We start from the raw sequence: 11626 nt of genomic DNA, 5'->3' as shown, positions 1-11626 counted from the left end.
TGGAAATGCTCAATAAACGTTAAATTATTTGCACCAAATCTAATAAAAGTATATTTTATAAAAAAGACTGGTTGTAACTTGATTAAAAAATGGGAAGAAGAACTGAATAGACATATTTCCAAAGTGGAAATGCAGATGGCCAACAGGCGCATGAAAATATACTCGTCATTAATTTTAAAGAAATGCAAATCCAAATCACAATGAGATATTAATTACCTTACACCTGAAAGAAGGCTATCACCAAAAAGAACACAAATAACAAATGTTGACAAGGAAGGAGGTGAAAGGAAACCCTTGTACACTGCTGGTGGGAATGTAAATTGATACAGCAACTAGAGAAAGTAATATGGAGGCTTCTCAAAATACTAAAAATAAAATTACCATATAAACCAGCAATTCTATTCCTAGGCATATGTCCCCCCAAAACTAAAAACTCTGATTTCAAACGATATGCACACTCCAAAGTTCATAGCAGCGTTATTTAAAACTGCCAAGATATGAAATCTACCTAAGTGTCTAACTCAGATGAATGAATAAAGAAGATGTGACCTATACAGACAATGGAATAGTGTTTGGGCATACAAAATGGAGAAGAAAATAGCAACTCACTCCAGGATTCATGCTTGGAGAATCCTATTGACAGAGGAGCCTGGCAGGATACACATCATGGGGTCATAAAGCGTCAGACAGGACTGAAATGACTTAGCACACATGCACAAAAAATGAAGTTTTGCAATTTGCAGCAACATACATGAAGTTGGAGGGCATTATGTCAAGTGACATAAGTCAGACAGAGAAAGACAAATACTGTATGATATCCTTTATATGTGGAATCTAAAAAATACAACAAACTTGTGAATGAAACCAAAAAGCAGCAGACTCACAGATATAGAACACAAGTTAGTGGTTACCAGCAGCAAGAGAAAAGGCGGAGAGGGGCAATATAGGGGTCGATGAGTACAAAGAAATGAAAAAACAAAACAAATAGTTCCCAGGGAACCAAGGAAAGAATACACATTTAACAAAAGGCTAATCTGCTTTGGTGATAGACAGGGAGGCCTGGTGTGCTGCAATTCATGGGGTCGCAAAGAGTTGAACATGACTGAGCGACTGAACTGAACTGAACTGAGCTGAATCTGCTTTATAATATAATGGGTGGGGAATGCAAAGAGTAAAATGATCTGTATAATCTTTTCTCCACTTAAGATCATAGTTCTCATATTTGTGGTTGCCCAACTAGCATTTATCTATTCAACTTCTTCCTAATCAAATGAGTGGTTTTAACGTTCTGGTTGGAAACTTCAGGTAAGAAAAATTTTAAATTTTACAATAAGCGGTACAGATGGCTCCCCAGGGAAGGGGGAGCCTGGTGGGCTGCCATCTATGGGGTCGCACAGAGTTGGACACGACTGAAGTGACTTAGCAGTATCAGCAGCAAGCAATGCATAATGTATACATGGCCTTTGTATTTTCTTCTAAAAAAGTATCAGTCATTAGAAGGTTGATAGTTAACTTCTGGTTTGTTTTATTACTTCCCTTAAAAATTTTTTTAGGTTTTTTTGAAATAACTTGAGAGTTCTTCTCCACCTTGACTTCAGTGTTACACTTCACAATAACTTTGTAGATATTGGGGGAATTGTGCGATAGAGCAACAATGTGTAAGTTTTATCAAAATGTGAGTTCAAGTGCCTTTTTAGATCTTCAATCCAAGTGGAAAGTTTATTTCTTCCCCATTAGCCAACACAAAAGGAACAAATAAGATTTATATTAATGGACGTTGAAAGCAAAGGTGATTCTCACAAGTGGCTACTTTGTTCTTTAAGGTAAAACATGAATAAAGATTAAGATGTCATCCTTGGTGGGTATTTTATTTTTTTAATATTGTGCAGTGAATTTTTTATATCAGAAAATATACACATATCTCAAATAAATCTCAAATGAGGTAAAAGTAGTTAGTACTCAGTTGTGTCTGACTCTTTGTGACCCCATGGACTGTGGCCCTCCAGGCTCCTCTGTCCATGGGATTCTCCAGTCAAGAATACTGGAGTGGTTAGTCGATCTTCCCGACCCAGAAATCAAACCCAGATCTACAGATTTGCAGGCAAATTCTTTACCATTTGAGGCATGAGGAAACCCTACACAAACCTCAAATAAGTATGCAAAGTCAAATTTATTTATTAAAAAAAGAAAATTTAAAGTTTCTTTAAGAAAATCCTGTTGGGTAAAAAATAAGCAATTTTGGTATTGTATATACCATGCTTACTTCCTTTATGAAAATAGGTAAATCACAGATTTATTATCATCATTTATGGTTGCATCATAGGATGAGACGGCTGGATGGCATCGCTGATGCAATGAACATGAACTTGGGCAAACTCTGGGAGTTGGTGAGGGAAAAGCATGCTGCAGTGTGTGTAGTAGCAAAAAGTTGGACACTACTGGGCGACTAAAAAGCAACATGATAAAAATACTTGTATATACTAACCTTTGTTTACATTTGTTAGCTGTTTCTTTGAATTCAATTGATTTGACAAATATATTAATCATATTTTAGTTGTATTCGCTCAAAAATTTTCTGGAAAGAGTGTATTAGCTTTTCAATGCTTTTAAGGTCAGAATAATTAAAATCATATTTTCAGATCCTCACACTGGGAAACAAATATATTTTTACAACCTCTTTAAATTTCTATGATCAATATAATTTCTTCACTTATTTTGTATTAGCTCAAGAACAGAAACAAATCTAAAATTTAACCTCAATAGTTTGACAAATTTCTTAATACTTGTCACATTATTTAAAGCCAGAAAGTTTATAACATGAGCAGTTTCTTTTGTATACATTACTCATCACTAATGTCCAGATACTTCTAACTCCAAGATGAGAGTCATATATTTCATCTTTCGTAAGACTTTCCTATCTGTATCACCCCATCTGAAAACAGTCTCTACTCTGTATAGCTCTGAAATATTTATTTGATGACCTGCATTGTTTCATCTGAAGATACTCAGCATTTTCCCTAATGAAGAAAAGGAATTCAAAGAGAAAGCTAATAGATTTTAAACATGTCTTTCTCTCCAGGCACTACGCTTGCTGCTTAGTCAGCATCATTTTATTTATTTAAATATGTATTTATTTTATACATTGTATTTATAATTGCATTATTTATAGTATCTATTGTATAGGTGTTCATTTATTATATATTAAAAATATTTTATTATCTATTTTATTGGATGATTTTACAACACAAAAAAAGCATCTTAAGTTGTTTTTAATTTTCATTTTCTAGATAAAAAATCTAAGTCTCATAAATGCTAAATACTGTTATGCTGAGATTTTCTGGCCTGTGTGTGTGTGTGTGTGTGTGTGTGTGTGGTGTGTGGTGTGTGCTCAGTGGTGTCTCATTCTTCGGGACCCGGTGGACTGCAGTCTGCCAGGCTTCTCTGTCCATGGAAGTTTCCCAGGCAGGCATACTGAAATGGGTCTCCATTTCCTCCTCTGGGTAATCTCCCCGACCCAGGGATCAAACCCAAGTCTCTCGCATCCCCTGCATTGGCAGTGGCTTCTTTACCACTAGCACCACATGGGAAACCCTGTTTTCGGCCTAACTGATTCTAAAATTGAATTTTTTAAATATATCATGTGGACTTTAATATGGGCTTCCAAGGTGGCAGTAGTGGTAAAGAATCTGCCTGCCAATGGAGGAGACATAAGAGATGTGGATTCAATCCCTGGGTCAGGAAGATCCCCTGGAGGAGGGCATGGCACCCCACTCCAGTATTCTTGCCTGGAGAATCCGTGGCCAGAGGAGCCTGGTGGGCTACAGTCTATAAAGTAACATAGAGTCAGACAAGACTGAGGTGACAGCATACACGCACAACTTTAAGATGCTATGCTGCTTTTTGTTACATTTATGTTCACAATTTTTTCATGTTCCTCTGAGAGACTGTAAGATGAATGTAAGACTGTATCTTTTCAGCTCATCTTTTGCCTATTAGGGAGTTCTATGCCTAGTAGGTACCTAATGAACACATATAACCTGAATAAAGACAATATTTTAGTTGTCTAAAACTGGATCTGATTCCCTGCTAGTGAATCAAATGAACAAAATAGCAGCACATTGTGACCAGTTGTTCATCCTAATGGATCAACTATTTTAGAGTCTCCAGGCAAGTGTCCATGGACCAGGAGGATTCCAGCAGCCAGATATTTTGTTCATACCATAAAATCCTACTGCACAGAATCTTGAACTGAAATTCATCCCATGAACTGTCTTATTACTCTGCTAAGCTTTGAATGCTGCTGCTGCTGCTGCTGCCGCTAAGTCGCTTCAGTCGTGTCCGACTCTGTGTGACCCCATAGACGGCAGCCCACCAGGCTCCCTCATCCCTGGGATTCTCCAGGCAAGAACACTGGAGTGGGTTGCCATTTCCTTCTCCAATGCATGAAAGTAAAAAGTGAAAGTGAAGTTGCTCAGTCATGTCCGACTCTTAGCGACCCCATGGACTGCAGCCTACTAGGCTCCTCTGTCCATGGGATTTTCCAGGCAAGAGTACTGGAGTGGGGTGCCATTGCCTTCTCCTAAGCTTTGAATAACATTTTGTAAAATGTAGCAACTGTTTTAATGAAGCAGTTGCTGTTTCACTACAGATTATCTGGTGATGTGGAGCTCAGAAGTGACATCACTAAAAAATATAGGATTTTAAATTTTGATAGATTTATTAAAACAAAATGAGTCACCTCTACTTATTCATAAACATATACATACGCACAGTTTTCATAGAGATCATTTTACTGGGATGACTTGATTCTGCCTTATTCTGTGTGAGTTACACAAATTTATATTGCACATTTTATTAATATACTGTCAGCATGTTTGTATATATTACTTGTAAGTTGTTTATTTAGTAATTTTTTGTCAATGATTCATTAACATAAAATGTTTTCCTAAACATATTATTAAAGTACCAATTAACATTACAGTCACTTATATTTGTTTGTACTTTCCATTTTGTAAGTATTCCTTGCAATAGTTTTATCTATTAATGGGGCTTTCCTCCTGACTCAAATGGTAAAGAATCTGCCTACCATGCAGGAGACCTAAGTTTGATCCCTGTGTCAGGAGGAACCCCTGGAGAAGAGAACGGCAACCCACTGAAGTATTCTTGCCTGGAGAATTCCATGGACAAGCCTGGAAGACTATAGTCCATTGGATTGCAAAGAGCTAGACACGACTGAGTGACTAACATTATCTATTAGTAATTAAAAACTTCTTAACAAGCTTAATTGTTGCTAGTGACATGATAAAATATATATTAAATATTAGCAAATCTATAGCATTAGCAACTCTACATTTTTAAGTAAGTTCTGGCTCTATCTGGAGTTTTGGTACCTAGGTCTGAGTGGAGAATTGAAATATACAGTAGCTTTAAGAAGCCTAATAATAATAATTTAACAATTATAAGATGCAAAGGAAGGGTTGAAGGATCAAGTTCAAGAAAAGCATAAGAAAGCAAGATTCATAACCAAAGCGAAAGCACCAGGCTGAGAAATGACACAATTAATCTGTAATTGTCATAAAATTATGATTATAGAGCTACCACAACTAATGTCATTTTTACAGAGAAGTTTTGAATAAAAAATGAGACATAATTTGTCTTTCCTTTTTGTTTAAAAAGCAGAGAAATTCCTTTGTGTCACACTTCATCGCATCTTCTACATCAAGCAACATCATGTTGAACAAGATCAGTCTACTGTTGTCTCTTCAGATAAGTCTCCTAGGAACCACTTTTGGTGGGAATGTTCTGATTTGGCCAATGGAAGGTAGTCATTGGCTAAATGTTAAGATAATTATAGATGAGCTGATTAAAAAAGGGCATAATGTGACTGTCCTAGTTGCTTCTGGTGCACTTTTCATCACACCGACCACTAACCCATCTCTGATATCTGAAATATATGAGGTGCCCTTTGGCAAAGAAAGAATAGAAGGAGTGATCAAGGACTTTGTTTTGACCTGGATGGAACACAGACCATCTCCTGTAACCATTTGGAGATTCTACCAAGAGATGGCCAAAGTCATCAAGGACTTCCACATGGTGGCCAGAGAAATCTGTGACGGTGTTCTCAAAAACGAAAAGCTAATGGAAAAGCTGAAGAAAAGCAAATTTGAGGTCTTGGTATCAGATCCAGTCTTTCCCTGTGGTGATATAATAGCTTTAAAATTGGGACTACCATTTATCTACTCCTTGAGGTTTTCTCCAGCCTCAACAGTGGAAAAACACTGCGGGAAGGTACCGTACCCTCCTTCCTATGTTCCTGCTATTTTATCAGAACTCACCGACCAGATGTCTTTCACTGACAGAATAAGAAATTTCATTTCCTACCATCTACAGGACTACATGTTTAATACTCTGTGGAAATCGTGGGATGCCTACTATAGTAAAGCTTTGGGTATGTTACATTTTTATTATTAAGTTTTAACAAACAGAGCTTTATATCGCTTCTTCTCTGTTTCCCTATGGCTATTCTTCTTCAACCCTACATATTGATTACTATCTATTACTATCATTTGCTATCAAAAATGAAGACAAAAGACACTATGCTTTGGAACTACAAGGTGCTGTTTTCTAATTTTATGGACTTGAAGATACCAAATAAGTTCTTTTATGGATAACATTTTGTGACAAATACCAAAGTTTAAAAATAGGACTAAATTCTCATTTAGATATTGTGTTGAAAACAGAAATTGCCTAGAAACTCTAGTGGGATGTGGAAAAACTGGAATAAATTAAGCTTTCTACAGGCCCATTACCAGTATAAACATTTGTGTGTGTGTGTGTTTAAAAACATTATATGTTTATGAAAATGTTTGATTGTTGCACATAGACTTCCTACTGTGTACTAGACACCCTCTAGATAGAGAGGTTATAACAAGGACTGAGGTCAAGTTCCTGGCTTCAAGGATTTCACAGTCAAGCAGAGAAACCAGACATAAAAATAAATATTTACAGTATAAATGATGTGAATAATGGAAATATGTATAAAGGACAGAGATAGTATTAGATTGGCCAAAGAAGTTTCTTCAGATTCTCTAATGTCTTATGGCAAAAATATAAAGGAGACAGGTGGTGTGTGTCAAGAGAGTGGTATTTTTAAAACTTCAGAATTGAGGTGTTCCATCTCAGAAGGAAATTTCAGGAATTTTCCTGAAAACGAAATGTAAGGAAGGAAGCAATGTGCCCAATATTGTGGAGTCTTAAAACAGCCTATGTGTGCTAGATATTATTGATGGTTCAGTATTCAGTATTCATGAAGGTCAAAGTGTAAAAGTCAGGAAGCATGAGAAATAACTTTGGAGATGTCAGGACAGCAAGAATAAATTTATTCAGTATGTATTTACCAAGCCTCTAGTATGTCATGCTAAAAATCTTTGTTTTTAGATAATAAGTAGTGGGAAAGTTTAAAGAAATGCATTATGATTGGACTGTATTTTATGTAAAATATTTAGATAGTTGTGGACCTTGAATGAAAGGTTGGTAGATGCAGGCCATTGCATCACTCCTGGAAAGATGTGATAAGAGCACGCACGAGTGAAGTAGCTTATAAAGAGAGAAAAACAATGCAGATAATGCATTTAGGAGAACAGGCTCACGATAACCAGTTTTCAATCAGGAGTGTGTGACCATGAAGGTATCATTAAGCTTCCTTGTACCTGCAGTTATTTATCCAGATTAGAGGGCTATTGAAAGAACTAAATGGGTTGACATATAAAAGGATTTTAAGATAGTGTCTAGGAGCTAGTGACCAATCAATTTGTAATACCTCTGTATTAGGTAAAATTAATGAGGTGATAATTGATTGGTGTGGAGTATTAAGGATGAGGAAGAGATTAATATGATTTAGTCTTCAGATATTAATTGACATGTATGCGTGCTTAGTGGTGTCAATTCTTTGTGATCCCATGGACTGTAGCTTGCCAGGCTCCTCGGTCCATGGGATTCTCCAGGCAAGAATACAGGAGTGGGCTGCCACTTCCTTCTCTGGGGATCTTTCTGAGCCGGGATTAAAGCCTGTGTCTCTGACGACTCCTGCACTGGCAGGTGGATTCTTAACCACTGAGCCACCTGGGAAGCCTGATATGATTGACATATAGCATTAATTACTTTCAGATACACAGCATAATGATTTGATATTTGTATATATGGCTAAATGATCACCACAATGAATCTGGTTAACATCAGCCAGCACATAGTTAAAATGATTTTTCCTTGAGATAGTAATTTAAAAATCAACTCTTTCAGCAAATTTCAAATATACAATACAGTTTACTATTATTAACTATAGTCACCATGCAGAGAAGGCAGTAGCAGCCCACTCCAGTACTCTTGCCTGGAGAGTCCCATGGACAGAGAAGCCTGGTGGGCTACAGTCCATGGGGTCGCGAAGAGTTGAGCATGACTGAATGACTTCACTTTCACTTTTCACTTTCATGCATTGGAGAAGGAAATGGCAACCCACTCCAGCATTCTTGCCTGGAGAATCCCAGGGACGGGGGAGCCTGGTCAGAGTCGGACACGACTGACGCGACTTAGCAGCAGCAGCAGCAGCACACTCACTATACTGTGTGTTATATCCTCGTGACTTATCTAAATATTTTAACCTGGAAATTTGTACCCTCTGATCTCCTTCACCCATTTCATCTACCCTCTACTGTCATCTCTGGCAGCCACCAATGTGTTCTACTGTATCTATGAGTTAAGGTTTTATTTGTTTTAAGATATAGACATAAAAGGATTTTATGGTATCTCTCTTTTTCTGTCTGACATTTCACTCAACACAATGTCCTCAAGGTCCAAGGTCCATCCATGTTGTCATTTGGGATTTCTTCCTTTGCTTTGCCTAAATAATATACCAGTGTGTGTGTGTGTGTGTGTGTGTGTGTGTGTGTGTGGGTGGGTGGGTGGATGTGGGTGTGTTGGTGTGTGTGTAGTCAAGACATGAAAACAACATCAATGAATAAATAAAAATGTGAAATCACATGTAGCTATTATAGATGATGCTACAATTAACATGGGCCATAGATATTTTTTGAAGTTAGAAATAGAGGAAAACAATAGAATGGGAATGACTAGATATCTCTTCAAGAAAATCAGAGACACCAAGAGAACATTTCATGCAAAGATGGCCTCAATAAAGGACAGAAATGGTATAGACATAACAGAAGCAGAAGATATTAAGAAGAGGTGGCAAGAATACACAGAAGAACTGTGCAAAAAAGATCTTCATGACCCAGATAATCACAACAGTATGGTCATTCACCTAGAGACAGACATCCTGGAATGTGAAGTCAAGTGGGCCTTAGGAAGCAAAACTACGAACAAAGCTAGTGGAGGTGATGGAATTTCAATTGAGCTATTTCAAATCCTGGAAGATGATGCTGTGAAAGTGCTGCACTCAATATGCCAGCAAATTTGGAAAAGTCAGCAGTGGCCACAAGAATGGAAAAGGTCAATTTTCATTCCAATCCCAAAGAAAGGCGATGCCAAAGAACGCTCAAACTACCTGCACAATTGCACTCATCTCACATGCTAGTAAAGTAATGTTCAAAATTCTCTAAGCCAGGCTTCAGCAGTACGTAAACTGTGAACTTTCAGATGTTCAAGCTGGTTTTAGAAAAGGCAGAGCAACCAGAGATCAAACTGTCAACATCCGTTGGATCATCGAAAAAGCCAGAGAGTTCTAGAAAGATATCTACTTCTGCTTTATTGACTATGCCAAAGCCTTTGACTGTGTGGATCAAAATAAACTGTGGAAAATTCCGAAAGAGATGGGAATACCAGACCACCTGACCTGTCTCTTGAGAAACCTGTATGCAGGTCGGGAAGCAATAGTTGGAACTGGGCATGGAGCAACAGACTGGTTCCAAATAGGAAAAGGAGTACATCAAGGCTGTATATTGTCACCCTGCTTATTTAATTTATATGCAGAGTACATCATGAGAAATACTGGAGTGGAAGAAGCACAAGCTGGAATCAAGATTGCCAGGAGAAATATCAGTAACCTTAAATATGCAGATGATACCACCCTTATGGCAGAAAGTAAAGAAGAACTAAACAGTCTCTTGATGAAAGTGAAAGAGGAGAGTGAAAAAGTTTGCTTAAAGCTCAACATTCAGAAAATTAAGATCATGGCATCTGGTCCTGTCATTTCAGGGCAAATAGATGGGGAAACAGTGGAAACAGTGGCTGACTTTATTGTTTTGGGCTCCAAAATCACTGCAGATGGTTATTGCAGCCGTGAAATTAAAAGACGCTTACTCCTTGAAAGGAAAGTTATGACCAACCTGGATAGCATATTCAAAAGCAGAGACATTATTTTGTCAACAAAGGTCCTTCTAGTCAAGGCTATGGTTTTTCCTGTGGTCATGTATGGATGTGAGAGTTGGACTATAAAGAAAGTTGAGTGCCGAAGAATTGATGCCTTTGAACTGTGGTGTTGGAGAAGACTTTTGAGAGTCCCTTGGACTGCAAGGAGATCCAACCAGTCCATCCTAAAGGAGATCAGTCCTGGGTGTTCTTTGGAAGGACTGATGTTGAAGCTGCAGCTCCAATATTTGGGCCACCTGATGCAAAGATCTGACTCATTTGAAAAGACCCTGATACTAGAAAAATTGAGGGCAGGAGAAGGGGGACGACAGAGGATGAGATGGTTGGATGGCATCATCAACTCAATGGACATGGGTTTGGGTGAACTCCGAGAGTTGGTGATGGACAGGGAGGCCTGATGTGCTGTGGTTCATGCAGTCGCAAAGAGTTGGACATGACTTAGCGACTGAACTGAACTGAGTCTTCACTTCCTTCGATCAATATGCAGAAGTGGAATTGTTGTATCATATGGTAGTTCTCTCTTCAGTTGTTTGAGGAGCCTCCATACTGTTTTCTATAGTGAGCTGTGCCAATTTATGTTCCTACCAACATTGCGCAAGGGTTCCCTTACTTCACATTCTCACCTACATTTATTCATTTTTTATTTTTTTGATAACAGCCATCCTAAGAAGTGTAAGATAATAGCTCATCATGGTTTTGATTTTCATTTCCTTGATGATTAGTGCTTTTGAATACTTTTTCATGTTTCTGTTGGCCATCTGTATGTCTTTGGGAAAATGTCAGTTCAGGTCCTCTGACCATTTTCAGTCACATTGTATGTATTTTTGTTGCTAAGTTGTATAAGTTTTTATATACTTTGGATATTAGCCCCTTGTTGGATATATGATTTGTAAATATTTTCTCCCATTTGATAGGTTGCCTTTTAATGCTGTTGGCACTTTACTTTTTTTGTGCAGAAGCTTTCCAGTTTGTTGTAGTCCTACATGTTTATTTTTGCTTTTATTGCCTTTGCATTTGGTAAAAAATCCAGAAAAGCATCCCCAAGATCTATACCAAAGAGATTAGTGCCTATGTTTTCCCCCAGGAGTTCTCTGGTTTCAGTTCAAACTATAAAAGTCTTTAATCCATTTTGAGTTAATTTTTGTACATGTTGTAAGATAGGGATCCAATTTCATTCTTTCACATGTGACTGTGTAGTTTTTCCAACACCATTTATTGAAGAGATTGTCTTCTCCACTGTATA

At 37.6% G+C, this 11626-nt stretch overlaps 1 protein-coding gene across 3 annotated transcripts in view; it reads left to right on the top strand.

Moving 5' to 3' along the window:
• The window catches only part of LOC102168522 (UDP-glucuronosyltransferase 2A1), a 56509-nt gene continuing 46132 nt past the window's right edge, over positions 1250-11626 (top strand). Inside the window, exons 1-2 of one of the 3 annotated variants that reach the window (XM_018049532.1) lie at positions 1250-1305; positions 5677-6448. In XM_018049532.1, coding sequence (XP_017905021.1) covers positions 5731-6448 — 718 coding nt within the window. In that variant the 5' untranslated portion in view covers positions 1250-1305; positions 5677-5730. Of the gene's footprint in view, positions 1306-5627; positions 6449-11626 lie in introns of those variants that run through there. The other 2 variants (XM_018049533.1, XM_018049529.1) reach the window with 2 other exon arrangements.

Source organism: Capra hircus, chromosome 6 (assembly GCF_001704415.2).
Source record: "Capra hircus breed San Clemente chromosome 6, ASM170441v1, whole genome shotgun sequence".
NCBI classification, from domain to species: domain Eukaryota; kingdom Metazoa; phylum Chordata; class Mammalia; order Artiodactyla; family Bovidae; genus Capra; species Capra hircus.
The sequence above is the reverse complement of the archived record's forward strand: the minus strand, read 5'-3'. Positions and strand labels throughout refer to the sequence as shown.